The sequence below is a fragment of the Mustelus asterias genome, chromosome 13 (genome assembly GCF_964213995.1).
Source record: "Mustelus asterias chromosome 13, sMusAst1.hap1.1, whole genome shotgun sequence".
Taxonomy (NCBI): Eukaryota; Metazoa; Chordata; class Chondrichthyes; order Carcharhiniformes; family Triakidae; genus Mustelus; species Mustelus asterias.
The window spans coordinates 95,124,472-95,148,794 of record NC_135813.1 but is presented as its reverse complement, the minus strand read 5'-3'; the positions used below and the strand labels follow the sequence as shown (position 1 = coordinate 95,148,794).

General features: G+C 43.4%; 1 protein-coding gene across 3 annotated transcripts in view; it reads right to left on the bottom strand.

The window, feature by feature from the left end:
- Positions 1–24,323, bottom strand: part of LOC144502902 (coronin-1C-like) — a 189,877-nt gene that overhangs the window by 42,369 nt on the left and 123,185 nt on the right. For all 3 annotated transcript variants that reach the window (XM_078227313.1, XM_078227312.1, XM_078227314.1), the window contains one exon: positions 9,170–9,292. In XM_078227313.1, coding sequence (XP_078083439.1) covers positions 9,170–9,292 — 123 coding nt within the window. The remainder of the gene's footprint in view (positions 1–9,169; positions 9,293–24,323) is intronic.

The window sequence follows — 24,323 nt, the reverse complement described above, 5'->3', positions numbered from 1 at the left end:
GGGGAGAGAGGGGGGGGGAGAGAGGGGGGGGAGAGAGGGGGGGGAGAGAGGGGGGGGAGAGAGGGGGGGGAGGGAGGGGGGGAGGGAGGGGGGGAGAGCGGGGGGGAGGGAGGGAGGGGGGGAGGGAGGGGGGGAGGGAGTGAGGGAGTGAGGGAGTGAGGGAGTGAGGGAGTGAGGGAGTGAGGGAGTGAGGGAGTGAGTGAGGGAGTGAGGGAGGGAGTGAGGGAGGGAGTGAGGGAGGGAGTGAGGGAGGGAGTGAGGGAGGGAGTGAGGGAGGGAGTGAGGGAGGGAGTGAGGGAGGGAGTGAGGGAGGGAGTGAGGGAGGGAGTGAGGGAGAGAGGGAGGGAGAGAGGGAGGGAGAGAGGGAGGGAGAGAGGGAGGGAGAGAGGGAGGGAGAGAGGGAGGGAGAGAGGGAGGGAGAGAGGGAGGGAGAGAGGGAGTGAGAGAGGGAGTGAGAGAGGGAGTGAGAGAGGGAGTGAGAGAGGGAGTGAGAGAGGGAGTGAGAGAGGGAGTGAGAGAGGGAGTGAGAGAGGGAGTGAGAGAGGGAGTGAGAGAGGGAGTGAGAGAGGGAGTGAGAGAGGGAGTGAGAGAGGGAGTGAGAGAGGGAGTGAGAGAGGGAGTGAGAGAGGGAGTGAGAGAGGGAGTGAGAGAGGGAGTGAGAGAGGGAGTGAGAGAGGGAGTGAGAGAGGGAGTGAGAGAGGGAGTGAGAGAGGGAGTGAGAGAGGGAGTGAGAGAGGGAGTGAGAGAGGGAGTGAGAGAGGGAGTGAGAGAGGGAAGAGGGAGTGAGAGAGGGAGTGAGAGAGGGAGTGAGAGAGGGAGTGAGAGAGGGAGTGAGAGAGGGAGTGAGAGAGGGAGTGAGAGAGGGAGTGAGAGAGGGAGTGAGAGAGGGAGTGAGAGAGGGAGTGAGAGAGGGAGTGAGAGAGGGAGTGAGAGAGGGAGTGAGAGAGGGAGTGAGAGAGGGAGTGAGAGAGGGAGTGAGAGAGGGAGTGAGAGAGGGAGTGAGAGAGGGAGTGAGAGAGGGAGTGAGAGAGGGAGTGAGAGAGGGAGTGAGAGAGGGAGTGAGAGAGGGAGTGAGAGAGGGAGTGAGAGAGGGAGTGAGAGAGGGAGTGAGAGAAAAGAGAGAGAGAAAAAGAGAGAGAGAAAAGAGAGAGAGAAAAAGAGAGAGAGAGAAAAAGAGAGACAGAGAAAAAGAGAGAAAGAGAGAGAGAGAAAAAGAGAGAGAGAAAGAGAGAGAGAGAGAAAGAGAGAGAGAGAAAAAGAGAGAAAAAGAGAGAGAAAAAGAGAGAGAAAAAGAGAGAGAGGGAGAGAAAAAAAGAGAAAGAGAGAGCAGGGAAGCTAGACCTTGGAGTCAGAGCTTCTGACATGCAAGCACTAGGTCTAGTTACGCTCACAGAGCATCCAATGGATTTATGGTCCTGATCGCAAAATAAACTATTAGAGGCCTGAAAAATTGCCTATTCATCCTGTCACCAGAGTGAACGTGTGAAACACAGAGATTCATCAAAAGAAAATAATCTAACTACCGCTTAGTACAAATACTGGACACCCAACTCGGGCTAGGTTAAGAGATAAATATAACACAAGACTGGATGAAAGATCAGCTGAAATGTTTCAAGTTGACTTCTCAACTCAGTGGAACAGAAGAAAAAAATCCCCTCATTCTCGTGAGACCCACTCACTGAATGCAGCACGTGAGATTTTAATGCCTGCACAGTGAAGTTATTGGCATCAAACTGAATTGAACACGATGATGAATAAATCACCACTTCTAACAAATATCACCACACAAAAAAATGTCACTGGCAACGTTTGGAAATTTCCATAGTGCAACTATCGATCCAAACACCCTTTAGAACAATTGTGGTCTTATTGGAGATGCAATTCTCTGCTGAACCTTCTGAGCGCAACTCAAGGAGTAAGAAAAAGGAAAAGGAGTTTCAAAGGCACATGTTTCTGTAGTGTTTATCACAATGTCCCTTTGGAAATAATGCAAAGGTTTGTGTATGATATGACTACACTATTCCACAGTGGTCCAGAAACAGCACAGTATGGGGTCTACATACAAGGCAGGTAGTTTTTACAAAGGCCTGCTGCATATTGTGAAGCTTAGTTAATTTGCTCTCTAAGACTTGCACCACAACATAACTGCCTCACACACAACCACAGTATCAACGACACTCGATGATCCCCTCCAAGTCCGACAGTCTGGAATTTATTTGCTCTCTGCTCCTCAGCTAGTTCCGAACTCAGTCTGGAAATGGAAGCTGAAAAGTTACTCAGTCATCAGCCATTTTGATCTACGTCAACTGGTAACGTTTCCAGTTTATCCAACAGCAAGTTTTAGTTGGTTTGTGATGGGGAAGATCCCGGCTGCCACTCAGCAGCACTGCCAGGATTAACAAATCTCCAAGTTAGAGAAAGGATATAGAAGCACTGGAGAGGGTGTGGAAAGGATTTAACAAAGATGGTATCAGAAACGTGAGCATCTATTAGGAAAGGATGAAGGCCAGGTCTCTTTTCTCTTTTAAAAAAAAGACGGCCGAGAGGTAGCAGAGACTTTTAAAATGATTAAAGATTTTGATACAGAGGGGATGAACATAACTAGAGGTCATCAATGTAAGATAGTCACCAATAAATACAATGGGGAATTCCGATGAGATGTGTTTATCCAGAGTGGTGAGAATGTGGAATTTGCTACCATGGAGTTGTTGAAGCAAATAGTATAGGTGCAGTCATGGGTAAGATGGACTCGCATTCAAGAGAGGGGGGGCTAGAGAATCACGTTGACTGATTTAGAAGAAGAAAGATAGGCGGCGGCTGAAGTGGAGCATTGACACTGGCAATGGATTGATTGGGCTGAATTCTTGTTTTTTGTCCCATATATCTTATGTAAGAAGAGAATAAACACCAAACAAACCTACATAGCATCACTGAGCACAACATGTGTCACTGTGTCCTTTCCACTCAAGGAGCTTGGGTTTTTACAGCAGGTAACCTGCCAGATTTCTGTTTTGACTATTTTATTCCTTTCATTTAAATCTCCTGTGCAGCACACCAAGCGGGCAGTCTGGTTTATAAAATGGACTGATTTCACAGATCAGCAGCAAGGGTGACCCCTTCCTCACTGGGTTTCCTCCCTGCCTTCAGTCCTCCTGGCCTAGGACACACACCGTTGTAAGAAAGATTAGCGGCACACATTGATGATGATGTCAGCAGACACAAATGCTCGGTGGTGACATTGTGATGTGATTATGGAACTCAGACTTCTGTCCACAGTATCATCACCGGCAAAATGCTTTGCTAAGCTCACCACACACTGCAAAACTCAGTCAATTTCTCTCGAGAAAGGGACTACAACATATGACTAGCATTTATAGTGTCTTTAACATCGCAAAACATCCCATGGTGCTTCATAGCAGCATTAGCAAACAAAACTTGGCACCAAGCCACATATGACGTTAGAACAGCTTGGTGTAGGAGGAAAAGGAAATGAACGCAGTTTAAACACAATCAGGACATATTGCAGAATTGGACAATGGTGGCTTGGGGGAAAAGGGTTGTTAGTTGGGGAAAAGAGGGGAACAGGTACACAAGGATGGGGGTGGGGAGAACATGAGATGTCATAATGGTAATGGCACTGGGCTAGTAATCCAGAGGCCCAGGCTAATGCTCTGGGGACATGGGTCGGAATCCCATCACGGCAGCTGATGTAATTTAAATTCAACTAACAAATCTGGAATTGAAAGCTAGTCTCAATAATGATGATCGTGAAACTACAGATTGTTGCAAAAACCCTTTTGGTTCACTCATTCTTATCTGGTTTGCCCAATATGTGACTCTGAACAGTGCCCTGAAATGGCAGAGCAAACCACTCAGTTCAAGAGTGATTAGGAATGGGCAACAAATGCTGGTCTTGCCAGCATTGCTCACATCTCATGAAAGAATGCATTTTGTGATGCTGATAGCATAAGTTGTGGACCAACCCATTGCATCATAGAATCCTACAGTGCAGGAGGCCGCCATTCGGCCCAACGAGTCTGCACCGACCACAATCCCACCCAGGCTCTATCCAGATAACCCCATGCATTTACCCAAGCTAGTCCCCCTGACACTAAGGGGCAATTTAGCATGGCCAATCAACCTAACCAGCACATCTTTGGACAGTGGGAGGAAACTGGAGCTCTAAGAAGCCTATGAAGATATGGGGAGAATGTACAAATTCCACACAGGCAATGACCCAAGCTGGGAATTGAACCCGGACTCCTGGCGCTGTGGGACAGCAGTGCTAACCACTGTTCCACCATGCCACCCCAAACAACCGTGACAGGACAGATCAATTGGTCACCAGCCCCTTTACCATGCATGTCATTTGAATCAAATGTCAGTTCTATCTCCTCTGTGTAGGTACAGAAGACAAGAACTTGATGGACAGAAGATTGCAACATTAATTTTAAGTCTAAAAAAAACAAAATCATTATGAAACTTGCCAGGAATATTTGTTGTATCAACTGGGAAAATATAGGCCTAATTAACAGTTGATTACTATTTACAAGTGCAAATTAGTTTAATTACAGACAGACGCCAGATGCACTTGCAACACGGCAGATGCTACACTACTGTTCAGTGACTTTGCGCACCATTTAACCTTTGTCACGAGGGTGGCAGCAAAGTGCAACAATTGATGGCTGTGTGAAATTTTAAATATACAATCAAATTAAAAACCAGCTAGAGGTTTTACCTTCCCTTTCCAAGTGGAGTTGTAACTAAAAAAACATCTTGTACCGGATATTAAGTTGATGTGCAGGCAGTGATTTTGTGGGATTAATTTAAATCATTTTGAGAGCATTGCACAAGGCAGATATTAGCACAGTAAAGTCTATTATATGCAGATAATTATACACATGGTAATGCTGCTGACATTTACTCTGCAGACAAGCAAACAGTTTTGATCACAGCTATCCACCTCTCCAATTTGATTGAGAATGTTGACAGTTGCTGACTGAATCGCCAACCCGACAAGTGAATTCCAGAACCTCATAACTCTCCCAAATTTGGAAGAACAGAATGGCTATTGCAGTTTTAAAATTTTTTCAAATTTAAGTGCGCAAAATAAAACAAAATAGCACATGGTCACTGTTCAGAATCTCTTGCATTTGATCTTCTATCTGAAATCTTAGTGACACCGCTCGATTGTTAAAGGTCAGTTATGTGCTTGTGTCCACAACAGATAATGTACAACGAATTCCCTCAGGAGCGCAAATTTGTCTAAAAGCATAATGGGTTTTCCATTTCATGGCAAAGCAATTATGGGTAAAGTTCCAATTGCTTTTCCTGTACTAAATCTATTTCCAGCAAAGCACTTTAAAGTGAAAACCTCTTGGATTTATGAAACATCGCCCCACAGAAAATGATTGCAAACTGGAATGTTGCCAACAGTTTATGCAAGATTCCGCAAACACAGATGAGAGAGCTAAAGTCTACAGTGGGCAAATAAGATCTCACGATTGTTGAACAAACTGAATCACCTAGGCTGAACAATGGGGTGATGCAATGAATTTAACAACATATGCTTTCCTGTAAATACTATCATTTTTTAGTCAGTAGAGTGAGCATAAACTAAGGAAATCAGTCATTTCAATTTGCAATGCAGGTTGAAAATCAATTGAGGACTGATGTGATGCCAGAATTCCCTCTCTATGCTGGTTATAAAATGTGCCGAGTGTCAGAATCCAACCTGTAGCCCACGAAACACAAGCAACCCGGTCTTATATGTGCTTGTATTTCTTATTTGCTGGCATTTCCTGTTTGAATTTTGTGGGTCTGGAAGATTGGAAGGGACTGCTCTTGATGTTATTAGCTCAGCAATGGATGAATTAGTCATGAGTCTCGTTGGCAATAAAACCTAAACCATAACACCAAGAGCAAAATCATGGGAAGAAGGATGCAAACCTTGAAGGCCAAATGGTACACATCCGCACAACCTCAAAGCTAAAAGACTTGCAAGTACCTTAGTCCCATATAGAAATTAGTTTAGCCGTTGAATACAGTTCTAAGTGGACATTTATCCTCAGTCAGAATGGCTCCTTTGTCAAATTGATAATGGCACTGAACATGATTTCAAGAATCCCTAATACTAGAATGAGAACAAACAAATTTCCTGAGAGGCCTGTGCTTCAACTTGGTGAACTGCACACAGGCATGCACAAATGCACAGAGCATGCAGGGACTGTAAACTGCAGTACTTCAACTTGGTGAACTGCACACAGCCACACCGTAGTGTTTTCAGGAGTTGAAGGAAAAGATCAAAAAGAGAGGAAAAAGCAATAGATGTGCAGGGAAAGGGTGGCAGCAGATCTGGTGCGCAAAAGTGTCATTTGTTTAGAAAGTTGGTATTTGGAGGCTTGGATAAAGAGACTTCACCCTGTATTAAATGCATACATTCACGAGGATTACTGCACTGACACTTCAAGTATTGAAGTGCTCAATTCTTCATCAATTATGGTTATGGGAACATTACAGCAACATTTTTATTCACTTCTCTCACTATCTCCTCCTTTAGTTTGGTGACATCTTTTTTGATTAAAGTTCTGTGAAACACCTTGGGACATTTTCCTATGTTAAAAAGATGTAATATGTTGTTTAGTACATTCAGAATTAAAACTGCCAAACTCTTTCAGCCAGCTAGAGTTTCAAAGCTAAATCTCCAGCAGCTAAGTACTGAGAGCAGAGAACAGGGTAGATTTTTCTCTGGCTAGCCAACAGACTATACGTTTGCAGAATTCAAAACGGCATTTTATTAAAGGCCTTTTTTATTCAGCAAAGTGGCCTAAAACAGAAAAACACATCATTTAAAAATGTAACTCAAAACTAATCAGGAAGGAAATGCAAATAATGGAACATCATTTCTGAACTAAAAAATAACTTTGGTGTTGAACTATTAGGACAGTTTACAGGGAGTTCTTCACCACACCTGACCCGAATACTATATTGCTGCTACATTGCCCAAGCGCTTCGCATTTTTAAAATTCATTCATGGGACATGGGTGTCGCTGGCTGGCCAGCATTTATTGCCCATCCCTAGTTGCCCGAAGGCAGTTGAGAATCAACCACATTGCCGTGGCTCTGGAGTCACATGTAGGCCAGACCAGGTAAGGACGGCAGATTTCCTTCCCTAAAGGGACATTAGTGAACCAGATGGGTTTTTCCGACAATTGACAGTGGTTTCGTAGTCATCAGTAGATTCTTAATTCCAGATTTTTTTTATTGAATTCAAATTCCACCATCTGCCATGGCGGGATTCGAACTTGGGTCCCCAGAACATTAGCTGAGTTTCTGGATTAACAGCCCAGCGATAATACCACTAGGCCATTGCCTTCCCATGGTCGCAAGATAACCAGTGGAAATAGCTCATCTTCCAGAACATTTTTAAGCATTGGGAACACAGACCCATCGTCCACAGCTGTGCGCTTTTGGTAGTTCCTTGAAAGCTGATCTGGTGCTGAAGTATCTCATACAATGTGGTGTCCAACTCGTAGATCATTTCTAAATTTAAACTATCCAGGGATCTGGTGTAGCAAAGTGCCCTCAATAAATATTCTACTGCTTTTGGTTGGTTTTGAACAAGAGCTACACATTGTTAATCCACCAAATGCTTCCGGTAAGTCACACCAAAGTCCTCCACCATTTTTATTGCTCAGATCTCCATGCAAGTGGTTTCCTATCTCAATGTATATTTGCCCTGAATAGATTCCATTGGCCATTCCTGAGACCAAATTCCTTGGCTAGCCAGATCCTGGAACTAGTCCTGTCTATTTCAATATTGAGAGGTCAATATCAATATCAAAGTTTCTGGATTCTGGAAGAGAAACATTGTCTCTACAGGGTTTACCTAAATCCATCTTCAGCTGCTTCATGAGTGACCTTCACTGCATCACAAGGTCAGAAGTGGGAGTGCTCGTTAATAATTAGACAATGTTTAGCACCATTTGTGATTCCTCAGATACTAAAGCAGACCATGTCCATAAGAAAGAAAGACCTGGACAACATTCAGGCTTGTACTGTTAAGGAGCAAGTTACATTCAAACCACACAAGTGTCAGGCAATGACCTTCTCCAACAAGAGAATCTGACTATCTCCCCATAACATTCAATGGCATTACTATTGCTGAATCCTCCTTTAACATCCTGGGGGTTACCACTGACCAGAAACTATACTGGACCAGCCATATAAAAATGGTAGCTACAAGAGCAAGATAAAGGAACAGGCCAGAGACTGGGAGTTCTGTGGAAAGTAATTCACCTCCTGACTCCATAAAGTCTGCCCAGTATCTACAAGGGACAAGCCAAAAGCATGATAGAAAACTCTCCATTTGTCTGGATGAAAGCAGCTCCAACCACACTCCAGAAGCCTGGCTACTACCATGGACAAAAAAATCCACTCTATTGACGCATGGTGCAACCAATTAAAAAATGGTGCGGCCTCTTTTGAAAGCAAGCACATATCAGAGGCAGAGAAAAAAAGACAAGGAAAAGAAATCCCGAGCCAGCAACTCATTCAAAACTCGACAGTGAGTAAAGCTCCCCACGTTGATTAGCAGTTATTATTCATTTTTTGAAAATATATAACTGATTTGTGCACTCGGGGCACTAATGCTAACACCTTGTGCATCGCACAAGGAGATATGATGCAAAGCAAACCATTTCCAACATCCTAACTTCAGCAAATCTGAGTTCCCAGTCTTCTTAGAAATGAATATGATATCACAGGCAAACCTTGATCTGTGTATGATTATACAGAGATTACACACATTTACAATGTCCTGCCCTGTTCGCAGCAGAACCTTCTGGGCATAGATTAGCTTGAGCAGTTACTTATATACCCACCAGAACCCTGGATGATGAATATGGTCACATTAATCTCCAAGGACAAATGAATCAATAAAATGTAAAATTTAATATCTGTAAATTCAATTTGTTCAATTATCTTTAGGATCACAATGCAAGTTCAGAATTTTATTTAGAAAGCTTTTAAAACTTGTAGTTGATCACTCCCCAAAGGCCATTAAACAGTTCTCTGTGTAAAGGAATGGGCTCAATAGACTAAATAACCCACTCATTCCATATTCTTAAGCAGTCATTAAAAAATAAAGTGCATGTACAGCAGAACTTACCATGACACTGCAATCCTCTGAGCCACTGGCAATGATGTGGTCATTGTGCGGACACCACTCAATGTCCAGCACTGGTCCTGTGTGTCCACAAACTGTTGGATATGCCTTGTCGATTCGGCCACACTGTGAACAGAGATTAACACACATCAATATACTGCTTAAACTGCCAGTGCCAAAAGCTCTCAGAGGCTCCAACCACATCATGAATTCTGGGGTCTGGCTATCAACTTAGTACAGATAAAATGTTCCGAATCCCAGTCGTTATACTGCCACATAGTGTCGAGACAAATCTCAATGCAGTCACTCGGCTGAAAAGCACCCATGAAGAACTACTCAAAATTTAGCACTAAACTGGTTATGTCAGACTAGTATAAGTGTCAGCAAGGAATGATTTTATGATGCTGCAGTTTCAGTACATCTGTGGAATAGCGGACAAGGAGCACCAGGGCTATGTTGCCTCTCACTCGACAGTGAGTAAAGCTCCCCACGTTGATTAGCAGTTATTATTCATTTTTTGAAAATATATAACTGATTTGTGCACTCGGGGCACTAATGCTAACACCTTGTGCATCGCACAAGGAGATATGATGCAAAGCAAACCATTTCCAACATCCTAACTTCAGCAAATCTGAGTTCCCAGTCTTCTTAGAAATGAATACGATATCACAGGCAAACCTTGATCTGTGTATGATTATACAGAGATTACACACAGAATTCAATACCCAAAGCAGACAGTAATGGCTGTGTTAGTGTTTACAAAGGCAAGCAGCACAAAGGAGTGTCAGAGCTGGTATCTTTCCAACTGAGAAAAGAGCAAAACAAATGCTGCACCTGAAAATGCTCATTGGAACCAGGAAACAAGCAATTACTGTGATGCACACACACGTTCTGGAAATATCTGAAAACAAACCCCCTCATGAGTTAACTTGCTCTATTTTTTCTTATTGCACTTCAATGCCCACTCCTCTGCTCACTATTTGGCTCCAAAACATGCACCAGCTCCAGTTAGCTGCCTGCCAATCACTTTGAACCTCTCAGGAAGGCTACAAATAGTTTCCAAGGATACTTTTGGGTTGGATTTAATTGAGGCGACAGGGTTCTCGCCTCTCGGCTAGAGACCTGGCGAGAGGCCAGTTGCTGAATTAAATGCCACTCTGGCACTTAACAGTTGCTGTCCAGTTTCTTCCCCAGGACCAAGCACCCCGAGGGAAGAAGCCCCCGCTTGCTTGAGCTGCCAGCCAGAGGCCAGAAGCTCTATTGAATGGCACTGCCATCAGGGAGAGGTGGCAGCTGCCAGTACTAGGGTTGTTATTGGATTCCAGGTCACAGCGAGGGGGTTCACAGGTTGGGGGGGGGGGGGGGGGGGGGGGGGGGGCACTAACCCCCCGGTCAGCTTTCAGTGGGCCCCCTCCCTTCCCCAAAGTGCCTTGATCAGGATCCTGCAAGCAACTCTGCGTGGGTTGCCTGTCATGCTCCCTGTATGCCTTAATTAACTGTCAACTTAAAGGCCTCAATTGGCAATGGGGTGGGAAGGCTGTCCACAGGCCTTTCTGGCATGGACTTAATTGGGGTGGAAGCAGGAAGGTGGCAGGATTTTTAAAATTCATTTCTGGGACATGGGGATCACTGGCTGGCCAGCATTTATTGCCCATCTCTAGTTGGCCGAAGGCAGTTGAGAGTCAACCACATTGCTGTGGTTTTAGAGTCAGTCACATGTAGGCCAGACCAGATAAGGACGGCAGATTTCCTTCCCTAAAAGGACATTAGTTGAACCATATGGGTTTTCCCGACAATCGACAATGGTTTCATGGTCATCAGTAGATTCTTTAATTTTATTAATTTTTATTGAATTCAAATTCCACCATCTGCCGTGGGGGGGATTTGAACCCGAGTCCTTAGAACATTAGCTGAGTTTCTGAATTAATAGTCTAGCGATAATATCACTAGGTCATCATCTCCCCACCCTGAATTACTCTGTCCTGCTACCAAACCTACCACAGGGAGGGCATTAAATCCTGCTCTTTGTAACCCTCGCTACTCCCACTCCTCTCCTTCCTTTGAAGGAATCATGCGAGTTGGATTGCAGTTCAAAGTTACACTTCAATGGGTCCCAAAAGACGGTTAACCAGGTAAGTGGCAGTTACACAACAGACCCCACACCTGAACACAATCGGGTCAGGAACTGAAGAGCAAAATGATTTTGGTTTGAAAATCCTGCTTCAATGAACTAGGATGCAGAGTTGGGAGAGTTTAAAGGCAGATTAAAAATTGGTACAGTGTCAGAAGTAAACTGTGACATCCCCGATGTTGATAATATGTTGCACAATAATGTACAGAAAGGTATTGTTATTTAGATCATTCCAATAGAGTGCACCAAGGAATTCCACAACAGTTTAGCAATCCCAAAACCAGTCAAGTGTCAATCCAGGGGCAACTTTTTTGCGGTAAAGTGATTTTTGTTTTGTGTAGTCAGTCACTTCACGAGGTGATGGCATGTTATTCAGAGAACATCAAGTGTCACTTCCAAAACATTTTATCTTCAAGAGAAGCTCTGATTCACAGAATTCTGCCAATAACAGTGAGCTGGAGGGAAGTTCATGGCTCCTTGTCAACACATTGTGTTTTACAGGCACCCAGCTATTCTTGTGGTCTGGATTTTTATAAAGGGAGATCCATCACTGTTTGAATGGGGCCAGTATTACTGTGTGAAAACTCTAAAGATGTCGTTTAGCTACGCTCGCACGACTTACATGGAAATTTATCAACAAAATAACAAGTTCATGGTTTTTCATCACGCAACAGGGAACAACTCTGATGGATCACCCAAGCTGAAGGAATATTGGTAGAGTTCCAAACTATATGCGAAACTATACTTCCGAGAATACACGGTGCCTCTCAGGAGCTTCTTTATCGATTGAGATAAACAATTGTGTAAACAGCCTACACTAAAGTAGAGAAAATTTAGCAGCTGGATTCTGGAGACGGACTCAAACCTGTCGCCATCTGGCCAGGAACTGAGAGTTGTACGCGCTAGGTTACTGGCAGCGCTCTCCATTCTTCTCTCCAAGCTCCTGGCTCAACACATATCCCTTTTCTTCCAAAACCATACCTTTGCTCTAACATGGCCTCACCCTTGCTAACTGCCAATACTGTGGAATCTGGCAGTTTTTCAAGACACAAGTATTTCCTGCAGCAAATAGACATTTAAAATCAGCAAAATACTGCGGATGCTGGAATCTGAAACAAGAGCAGAAGATGCTGGAAAAACTTAGCAGGTTTGGCAGCATCCGTAAGGATGGAGACGTTGGCTCTGCTTTCTCCCCTTACGGATGCTGCCAGTCCTGTGGAATTTTTCCAACATCCTCTGTTTTTGTTTCAGACCATTTAATATTTCACCGTGATACACTATTCCGTTTACAACAGAAATGAAGAACACGAGTAAAAAAAACATTTAAAAATGCCTATAGGAGGAAATGATTGAGGCGATAATCCAATCTCTGGATTCACATGACACCTCTAAAAGGATCATATTACCTGGAAAGTGAATAATGAGGCACTAATCTAATTGAAGGGGACACTGATGTCATAACTCAAGAGCAAACCTCAGATTAGATATTGCTCCCGATTTTGAGATTGGATTACATCCTTGTCCACCTTAAGCTATTATTTGGAATGCCCCATAAAAACTGGTGTGCAAATCAAGTTTAAAACATTAAAAAATAGTGCCTAAGGTCACTCCAACTAAACTTCGTCCATTGCAGCAGCTGCAGAGTCTTGAGTAAAACAATGCATTCTCAACTTTTGCAAAAAAAGGGGACACAATTCCTGCAGGGATTGAAACCCACCCCCCTCCCCCCAAACACCCAAAAGAAAGAGGTTAATAAAAAACACAAACCGTACAAAAAAATAATTGGAAGACACAGGGAAGGCAGCACACAGAAGCAGATTAGGAACACAAGGATGGGTGAGGGGAGTCCATTATGATCGAGACCTTAGCAGTAAAAAATTATTTGAACAAGTTTTTAAAATAAATTCTAAACAAATTGGCTGCAAGCATCAATCTCTCTGGGTGCTTGTGTACAACAATAGAGCAGACTCATGGCTCCCTTTGTTCCACAGGGTTTGTAAATGGTGTACTTCCCTCTGGATCAATTACAAACATTTCAACGAGGCTGAATGCAACATTCTTCAGCTTTTGTCTTCCAAAAACGGAAGCAAGTTCTCTACGACAATTTGGGTTCACAGTACACCGCCAAAAGTAGAAAAATGTCCCAAGGCACACCTGTGGTATAATCAGACAAAACTGAGCATCAAGCCAAGAGGAAGAAATTAAGAGTGCAAGTGGATATAAAGGGGCGCCTTAAAGGAGAAGATTGGGAATTCCAGACTAGAACACAGGAACCAGGCTTGGCTCAGAAGGGGTACTCTCACCTCAAGAGTCAGAAGACATGGGTTCAAGTACCAATCTTGGATTTGAGCAATATTCTAGCTGACAGTACTGAGAGCACGCTGAACAGTTGAAGGTGCTCTCTTTTAGACCAGGCCTAGGCCCAAGTTCTCCTGGTATTATCCTTCAACGCAACACCACAAACAAGACATCCTGGTCATTATTTTATATCTGTTTGTGGGTCTTGTTTCAAGTAAATTGGCTATCACGTTGCTGTTTGATTGGGTAATGTATAGCTCAGAAAGAGGCAGTGGCCAGAAATGGATCCTTGGTTGCGACCAGGGAAAAAGCTTGAAGGCAAACCACTGCTGGCTATGACTGGGTAGGTAAAAGGAGAAGCAAGGGTAGTCTCATTGAACTGGGCAATAGCAGCAATGGAACAGTTGCTGTGTTGACCCCGAAGACTATGGCGAGGTTGAGGATGAAGTGGGCAGAAAATGCACCACCAGCAGTCAGAGATTGAGACTTTGATGAGGGGTGCCTCAGTGCTGCGGCAGGTTGGAAACCTGGCTGAGATTCAACTTGCAGCTGTGTGGAATTTGGGCAAGGATTTGGAAGGAAACACATTCAAGGACTTGAGGAGGAAGGATGTCTGCAAAGATAAGTCAAATGGGTGATAATGGTATTTACAGGGAGAGAGTTTACTGTACCCTAGGACATGGAACTATTACCCAGACTGCTCAGGAGAATGAGTGATTCGGGAAAATTTCAAGCTCAAGACATCTGAAAGCCACCAGTTAAATTGAACACTAAGCAATCAGGAGAATTTTAGGATTTGAATAACGTCAATAATGAGAAATAAGCCAAGGCTGGAAATACTGCTTGTGCATCACAAACCCACTTTCCTCAGTTCCACTTCCCATTCTGTGCTCCTCCTGCAGTAAGCAGCAGATGGTCGGAAAGCCAGACAAAAGCCATAATTTTGAAATATAACAGCTGTTATTTGAAGCCATTTAATGCTCATGACCATGGCAAGCGACATCAGTCAAAATAGCTCTGCTGGCTGCAATATACTCAGTCAATCCTGAAGAAACAGTGAATAGGGACCGGATCCCTGGGGACAATGGCAAACTGCAGCCAGTGGCTTTTCTTCCTCCTGCAGGCTTTGTGTTGGTAAAGTACTGGCATCTACATTTTAATCATCTACAATCAAATTAGTATGCTTTCTCCTCACCCCCTTCCCTACATCGTGAAGTGTTACAAACGGGATGAAACATGTAGCAGCTACGTGAAGTTTAAAAACTGGGAGCAGATTGCTCACAGATGTGATCGAGGAAACAAAGTGTGTGGATTTTTGAAGTCATCCAATCACTTTGTTTAAATTTGATCCTGGGAAATTTTTCTTTGTTCATTCATGGGACACAGACAACGCTGGCTGGCTAGCGTTTATTGTCCATCCCTAGAAATGTAAAATAAAATTTACAGAATGCACAATTTTCTTACTGGGAAAACACATCATAGGAGGAAACCAAAGAAAAAAGCAGTGTAATTAGTTCAAAATAAAACACAAGGTTTTCCACTGCTGAGTTTAATCACAAGTTTCCTGACTCCTGAAGATGGCAGCCTAACCTAGGTTTCCGCAAGTACAAGTCTGCATGCTTCACACAAGATGCCAATCTTCGTGTGTGAGACTAGCTGGTGAGTACTGGCAAGCTGGTTATCAGTGGCAGGGAAGCTGGAGTCATCAAGTCTGCTTCTGTCCTCAGAGGTAAATATATGTACTACCAACTAGACTAACTGGGTCAAAGATCAGAAATGGGTGCCCTGGACTGGACTTTCGCCTTCTCAAACCCAAGTCGTATTGCCACAGCATCAGCTTGGTTGAGATTTGCTAATGTAAAGCAATCACTGAGGAAGTTGGCATTTATCGAAACCTGTGATTGACTGCATGCAATTTGACCCAGAGCTGAGCTTCACCCCACACCCTCGTCATCATAAAGTCCCCTCTACTTATCCATCTTTTATCTCCCACCTTTGCCTGTGTCAGCCCATCTGCTGAATCCTCATTGACACCTTTGTCACTCCAGACTGGGCTGTTGTAATGCACTCCTGCTTGGCCTCAGATCCTCCCTAAACTTTGGTCCTTCAAATTTTGATTACAAGTATCTTATCCCATATTATGCCTTGCTCACCCACTGCCTGTGTTAACTGGCATACACTGGAAACATTGTGAGTTGTGAAGTCAATTTAAAATGCATGTCCATGCATTAAAAACCCTTTATGGCCTCTAACTCCAGTCCTGCCATCCTCCAAGAAATCCTCTTCCTTCAACTGTCACCTCTTCACCTACTCCCTCTGTCCCACCAATAGGTCCTATAAGATACAGAATACCAAACAGCCATCAGAAATGGCTGGAAGATAGATATGCAGAATGAAGGTGAATATTGCTTGGGCTACTCTGAATCCTTTCTAATTGAGAGTCAATCCTACAGTCAATCCTCCAGGACCTAAGCTGCCCCCCTTCCCACTGTCCTGCCCAATAGAAACAAGTCATATTACTTTCATACTGTATTTATTTGTGGAATTCACACAGCCCATTGTTTAAGGATGGGTCAACAACTAAAGACTGTGGAGATACCAGACTGCCTGTTGCTACGTTTCATGGTGGACAAAGGCAAGATCGAAACTTAAATTTTCTCTATCAACTTCCCACCGTATCGCAATTACCTCCCCATCAGAACTAGACTGGATGGGCTCAGAAGTGTTAACCGAGTTGTCATGAGATTTAAGTTGCTTTCAGGGACACAACCTTATTACCTCAGAATCTAGCTGCAAGTCATCAAGCAGCCAAAGTACTTAACCTGTTCCAGTTTCAAAGTTCACCTGATATTCAACTCCAAGAAACCTCAACCTGTAGTGAACCCTTTGCTTTACAGATCTTCCCTTCAACTTTAAATCATCAAATCCATTCAAGATGCCACAGGCCTGCCACATGGGAGACCAGAAATCATAAATCAGAGACAGAATTAACTGTAATCTCCTTCAATGGTATCCAATTTGTGATGTGGAGATGCCGGCGTTGGACTGGGGTAAATACAGTAAGAAGTCTCACAACACCAGGTTAAAGTCCAACAGGTTTATTTGGTAGCAAAAGCCACTAGCTTCCTCTAGTGGTTTTTGCTACCAAATAAACCTGTTGGACTTTAACCTGGTGTTGTGAGACTTCTTACTGTATTTATCCAATTTGTGTACATGCATGCATGTGCGTGAGACCAAGTGTGTGATGTTGCATTAATTTGGGATAAGTGTGAGAATAAATTACTTAATTTTAAACATAAGAAAGTGTGTGCTAAATTGTTTAATTGGAATACATGTTCCATACAAAGGCATACTGATAACGGGCAGCAAGAGAGCAAACACATCCTGCTTCTGACATTACAAAAGCATTTGATATGGATTAGAGAGAGACAGAAGCTTGTGTGTGAAGAGTCATTCATTGCAGCCTAGGGGCCTTCATTGCCCAAGGACACCAGGAACTAATGATATGAAGTGAAAGGAGGCTCACTTTGTTCACTGTTGTGCTGAATATCAATTGCTCTCCATTCCCAGCTGCTTCCTTGATATGGTTTAATTCACATCCAGCCATGGTGGGTTAAGCCAATCTACTGTGATATTAGAAATACTGATTGGACTACACAAACACTGATCAGCTTCCTCCAAGGGTGATGACTATACAACACGAGGGCTCTTTATCTTCCTTCCCTAATGCCAACATCAAGTGTTGCCAGGGAAAGCTACATGGCTCTTGCACTTAGATATTTTGATCACCCATTTGTGCAGAATTCTTCCATATTTCCACATCTTTCCTCCTACTCCCAATTCCTTAATAAAAGCAAATTACTGTGGATGCTGGAATTTGAAACCAGGAGAGAGAGAGAATGCTGGAAAATCTCAGCAGGCCTGGCAGCATCTGCAAGGAGAGAAAAGAGTTGACGTTTCGAGTCCCGATGACCCCTTGTCAAAACTTTGTCAGCTCTTTTCTCTCCTTGCAGATGCTGCCAGACCTGCTGAGATTTTCCAGCATTCTCTTCTGGTCCACAATTCCTTAAATTTACCTTGAAAGAAATATAGTTCAAAAAGGCCAATAAAATGAAACCATTAAATATCTATTTTTTTGACAAATGACAAGAACCGAGTAAAAATCACAAGTGCATAAGTCACAAGGTATATAAAATTGAAATACATTTTATCCACCTGGGCTACAGCAGTGGCAATTGATATATTACAGTTTTCTTCTATACTGCAACCAAAAAGTCATTCAACAACCCCTGTGGCAAAGTGTGTATATGGAATCAGCTTTAGTGGCCCTCCATAGTCTGACAACATTCACCGTTGAGACTTGCAAATAAAGTTTACCGCTACAGCTCCATGACCAAATCTAGGATTACAAGATGGACTGATCATACGTTAGAGCAGCATTTAACCAATGAGACAAAATGTCACTCAAGTGGGGTCACAACATCCCCCCCCCCCCCAGCTACACATCAAACTACACAGTGCATTAGCAGTCTAACAGTTCAACCACACGAGCTTTGCATTAAAACAGTTTTGCTCACATATTTTCACATTATCACACCAAATCAATTTCATTTCAAATGAACAACGCGTCACAGGGCGGCACAGTGGCTAGCACTGCTGCCTCACAACGCCAGGGATCCAGTTTCGATTCCAAGCTTGGGGCACTGTGTGGAGTTTGCGTGTTCTTCCCCGTCTGTGTGGGTTTCCTCCGGGTGCTCTGGTTTCCTCCCACGGTCCAAAGATGTGTGCGATATGTTGATTGGCCATGCTAAATTGACCCTAGTGTCAGGGGAATAGCAGGGTAAATATGTGGAGTTGCGGGAATATGGCCTGGGTGGGATTGTGATCGGTGCAGACTCGATGGGCCGAAACGGTAGGGATTCTACGATTCTAATAATATCACATTTTGCAATACTTCCTTTCCTTGCTTTGCACTGATGGAGGCCCTGATTCAGAGAGAGCAAGGTGTCATTTGCCAGGTCTTGGCCCATGGGTACATAATAATGAATTCAAAATCTCGTCACGCTGGCGGTCTCCCTTTGAACTGGGAGCAAAAGGCATTCTGGTCAACAAATAGGCTGCAAACCAAAGTAATTACTTTATGCTGTCAGCAGAGGTGTGCTGAAAGTCCTTGAAAAAAATCAAGTTGCTGCCAGTGAAGTCGATTTAGTTGCTGGAGCCGGACAGTTGGCAGACACCAAACCAATAGAAATGACTCTTTCTAGCTGCCAATCCATCAATTTTATCTTCATCCGGCTGCATGGTAGCCTAGCTATAAGAACCAGCAGTCAAAGAACAAAAGCAGACGTAGTTACAAGTTTATCCAAGACTGCATTGGCTTGAATGTTCATTGCAAAACATTAAAAACTTATTTTTTCGGAACTACCTACAGCAATCATCCAACTACATATGGGCCAATAAGCTGGGTGCTGTGGCATGGTAGCATATCTTATAGCACATCTAACTGAAGATGTCTGTACTTCATCATGTTTTTAAAACATTGCAGACTTTTAACCGAAATCACACAAGGTGATCTGTATCAGTTGCAGCTCAGTTGATTTAACCTTATGAATCGGAGACAAGAGTGCTAAACGCAACTTCCACTCAAAATTGAGCAAAAATATAGGCTAATAGTCCAATGCAGTACTGAGGGAGTGCTTTAGATGAGTTGATAAACTGAGGCCCTATTTGCCCTCAAATTTTGCAATTAGATGATCTCCCTACATTTGGGACTTGAACGTTGTTCAGACTGAGGGGCAAGAGAGAAACACATGTTCCATCTACTTTCCCTGTATTCATTTGTTACACTGCACAGTCCCTTTAAGACTTAGGTGTGGTTGTAAAAGTATGCCACCTGCTGTGTGTGGCTTGTCCGCCCCTGCGCATTAAGTTCTGGGCTGCTGTATGGCCATGCAGCTCAGAGGAAATGTTGCAAGTGTGTTATTAGTGAGCAACAGGTCAAAAGTCTAATAAAAGAGGTGGAAAAATTAAAATAATAAAGTTATTTCAACAACCACACCCATCCCAGAAACCTGAAGTTACTTTGTCCCTCAATCTCCCTTTCACCTCCAATTCTTTCCCCTAACCAATCTCCAATAAAACATGCTAGCCCCACCGTAAAGACCTAACCAGACAATTTATTCCTAGGTTGAAGCAGTCATCCAGGATGGCTTGTCCTTGGATTTTAGGGACCTGGCCTATTCAAGGTAGCAAAGCAATATCAAGGGACATGGTGTTGTTGTGGTAATGTCACTGGAATAGCAACCAAGAGACCCGGGTTGATGCTCTGAGGATAGATAAGAGTTCACATCCCACCATGGCTGGTGGAATTCAAATTGAATGATTAAGGCCTTCAGAAGGAAAGGTCTATGAGCTGGAAACGTCAACTTTGTTTCTCTCCCCTCGATCTGCTGAGTTTATCTAGCACAGGTGGGGAAGGTAGTGAATAAGGCATATGGCATACTTGCCTTTATAGGACGGGGCATAGAGTATAAAAGTTGGGGTCTGATGTTGCAGTTGTATAGAACGTTGGTCCAGCCGCATTTGGAATACTGCGCCCAGTTCTGGTCGCCACTCTACCGGAAGGACGTGGAGGCTTTAGAGAGAGTGCAGAGGTGGTTTACCAGGATGTTGCCTGATATGGAAGGGCTTAGTTATGAGGAGAGATTGGGTAAACTGGGGTTGTTCTCACTGGAAAGACGGAGGATGAGAGGTGACCTAATAGAGGTGTATAAAATTATGAAAGGCATAGATACGGTGGGAAGCTTTTTCCCAGATTGGTGGTGACGTTCACGAGGGGTCATAGGTTCAAGGTGAAGGGGGGGGGGGGTGGTTTAACACGGATATCAGAAGGGCGTATTTTACACAGAGGGTGGTGGGGGCCTGGAATGTGCTGCCGGGCAAGGTGGTGGAGACGGACACACTGGGAACGTTTAAGACTTATCTCGATAGCCACATGAACGGAGTGGGAATGGAGGAATACAAAAGAATGGTTTAGTTTGGACCAGGGAGCGGCGCAGGCTTGGAGGGCCGAAGGGCCTGTTCCTGTGCTGTATTGTTCTTTGTTCATTTTCTGTTTGTCATTTTATGATTTATTTAGATGTCAAATGGATTTGGACTCAGCAAGAGTCCGTTTGATCAAGGTAGGCTTGCAGAGACACAAAGTGCTGCCACGCTCAGCCCTCAAGGGTTTAATAATTCTAAACACTTGTGTGCAAGTGATAAAACATTTCCAAAATTTATTCGTGTATCACTGAACTCATTAAAATTACCCAGTTTCCAACTTCTGAAAAGATAAAATGAGCATCAATCCTCCTGTAATCTGGCAGCAACTATAATTTAATTTTCTGTGAAAGAAATAAAGTTAATTTCAGAGAAAGGCCCCAGTGTCCTGGCTAACTGAGTAATTTAGTGCCTTGCAATGCAAAGGTTCATCGCAGCAGAGCTGTAACTCATCAACATCTCTCACCCCGGTCCATACATGCACAAATTGGCCAGCTAAAAGACTAAAAATACTTTGCTTTGTGATCACAACAAGTGTCAGCAATCTGGCAGACAGGAATATGGGTTGCTGGAATTGTACAATACCCACATTAGCTAGTCTGATTAAGGTTTGTTTTTTCAGCAGTGAATTTGTTCCAAGTCCCTGAAGCAGTGTGGTAAAGGGGGGGTTGCACCCACAACAGCCCCCACACAGCAAGCTTCTGATCACAGACAAAATGCTGTCTCATAAAGCTTTGTGTCACCATATACCCTGTATTTATTCTGCTTGATATAAAAAGCCCTAGTCATTACGCTTTTAACTCCTATTGCCCATTAACAATTCTTTTGAATGGGATGAACTCTCCCACAAACAAGAACGAGTTGGAAAATCTGCATTTTCATGTGGTAGTTTAGCTAATGAAACAAATGTGGAGCTCCCGTAAAATAGCAAACCGACACTGCAATGACAGGGTTAATATTCAATTCATTACAGACTTCTCCCTTACAATGTATTCGTGCCTTGAAACTGCTCAAGTCCTTGTCCTAACCACCCAATCAGAAAGAAAGGCAGGATAATATTCTGGATGCCTCACAGACTGGGAGCTGGATGACCATATTTGGTAAAAGTTGCTCGAGTGGAGGCTGCAGCCTATCATATCAGTCAGTCACAGGAGGAGGCAAGACCCAAGGAACAGGAAGAAAGGGAAAAAAAATATGAAAGGACAATGGAGTGAGCGACACGTCTCAGGGGAGAAACATGCATCTGTGCGCAGACTGCATCAGTCTGAGTCAGCAGTTATGGCCCTAGGGTCGGCAGTCTTTTCTTGATTTCTTATACGTCCCCACCCCAAGAAAGAATTTTACAAGGCAGAACTATGGCAATAAGCCTCGACAATACTGCTACACATTGAGCCAAATGTTCAACAAGAAACTGACAACTGGGATATAGATTATATGTCATGTTGCAAATTTTCAAGCTGCGTTCTTGAGAATCCTAAAACCTTGGTTTAAAAGTTATGTGAAACTGTACAATTAGAGCAATTCATTACCAGCTCAATATCCTCCAGGTCTTAGAACCATAGAAACCCTACAGTGCAGGAGGAGGCCATTCAGCCCATTGGGCCTTGCTTTTAGTTAGTAGATTTGACAACAACTTGCATTTATGTGGTGCCTTCAGAGTAGCAAAATGTCCCAAATCACTTCACAGGAGTGATCAGATTTGCTGCCGTGTTACAGGAAAAAGATTGCTAGCAGAGGTGACCAAAGCTTGATCAAAGAGTTAAACTTTAAGGAGCATCTTAAAAGGAAGAGGGGCAAAAACGATTTGGGGAGGGGAGGGGGAGGGAATTTCCAGAGCTGGTTAGGGGCAAGATGTGGCCAACGCTGGAGAGGCACAAGGTGGTACGTGAGTGTGCAGAGATCTCGGAGCGTTGCAGAGTGCAGTAGATTACAGGTACAGATGCAGACAATTTTTTAAAAAAGATATAGTATGCACGAGACATAACATTTCAGAATTTACTCAGGGAGCAGTGCAAGAGTCACTTTTTACTGTGACCGGTTTGTTAATGTCCTTCCTGATTAACCATCCTGCAGAGATTAAAACCTACACCTCCAGTCACACAAAGCCAATTCTTCATGTCATTTCCATCCCTGAATTCTTTGTCTCCCTTTAAGACTCTCACTTGAAGGAATATCGCACCAGGCAATAGCTGTGCAGTTGATAATGTTCCTCCTATGCCTCATTCAAGCAACCTTTCTTCATTTAAGAATCTGGACAACTGGGTTATTTGACCTCAAAGGAGATGTCACAATCGAGTCTGTTCTGTTTTCTCCCAATATATATATAATACACACACACATCTCGGATTCCAGAGCCAACTGCCATGTGGCCAACTTACATTTGAGACTTTTCATTAAAATAACATTGCTCGAAGGTAATGAGCACAAGTACCATGCATTTGAAGAGTTAGGAGGCGACCAAAGGGATTGTTAAAGGCAAAGACTTTGAGGTAGCTTTGAATTTGAGAGATACACTGGGTGGGCAACAGGCAATCAACTGTGATGAACAAAGACAGGAGTGGGATAATATGTTTGCAGCAGAGTTACGAATACTTTGGAAGCTATATTGAAAAAGTTTCTTCGGTGAAAGGTACAGACAGGTGATGCTACAAAAACTAGGAGTCGCAGTCTTAGGGATAACAGATGTGGGGATCAAACATTGCTGAGATTACACACCATTGGCTTAACTGAAGTAGCAGAGAGAGCTTTAGATTAAAAATAATGAGGGTGAGGGATCAGGTTTGGGGAGATGCGATAAATTAAGTAGTGAAAACAAGACAAGGGGCAGCAATAAGGGGAATTCAATCAGAGTGCAGCAGGAAGGGACAGAGCGTATAAACTTCCAGCAGATAAGGCTAGAGGTTCCAAAAACAGTATAAAAGCAGAACTAAAGGCTCTGTATCTGAATGCATGCAGCATTCATACCAAAATAGATGGACTGACAAAGAAAATAGAAGTAAATATGTATGATCCGATAGCCATTACAAATACATGGCTATCATGGTTTTCTGGGACCTAAATATTCAAAGCTACATGACATTTAGGAAAGACAGGAAGCTAGGAAAAGATGGAGGGGTAGTCCTATTAATTAAGGATGATATTGGTATGAGAGAGAGAGAGAGAGATCAGAATGTTGATTAAGCTTGGGAGAGATGAAAAATAAAAGTCAACAAGTCACTTGTGGTTTAAAGGTCACAGAGGTAGGGAATGTGGATCAGAGGTCAGAACAAGATCAGCCATGATCTTATTGAATGATGAAGCAGGCTCAAGGGGTCAAATGGCCTTCGCCCGCTCCTAATTCACATGTCTGTGTGAAGTGAGATGTTGTCGGGATTAGAATCTAGGGTGTAGAATTTCTAAATGAGAATGTAACAGAACCCTTGGTAATATGGAGCTGAAGGAAGTTCTAGAGAAGGTAGTGAATAAGGCATATGGCATACTTGCCTTTATAGGACAGGGCATAGAGTATAAAAGTTGGGGTCTGATGTTGCAGTTGTATAGAACGTTGGTTCGGCCGCATTTGGAATACTGCGCCCAGTTCTGGTCGCCACACTACCGGAAAGACGTGGAGGCTTGAGAGAGTGTGCAGAGGAGGTTTACCAGGATGTTGCCTGGTATGGAAGGGCTTAGTTATGAGGAGAGATTGGG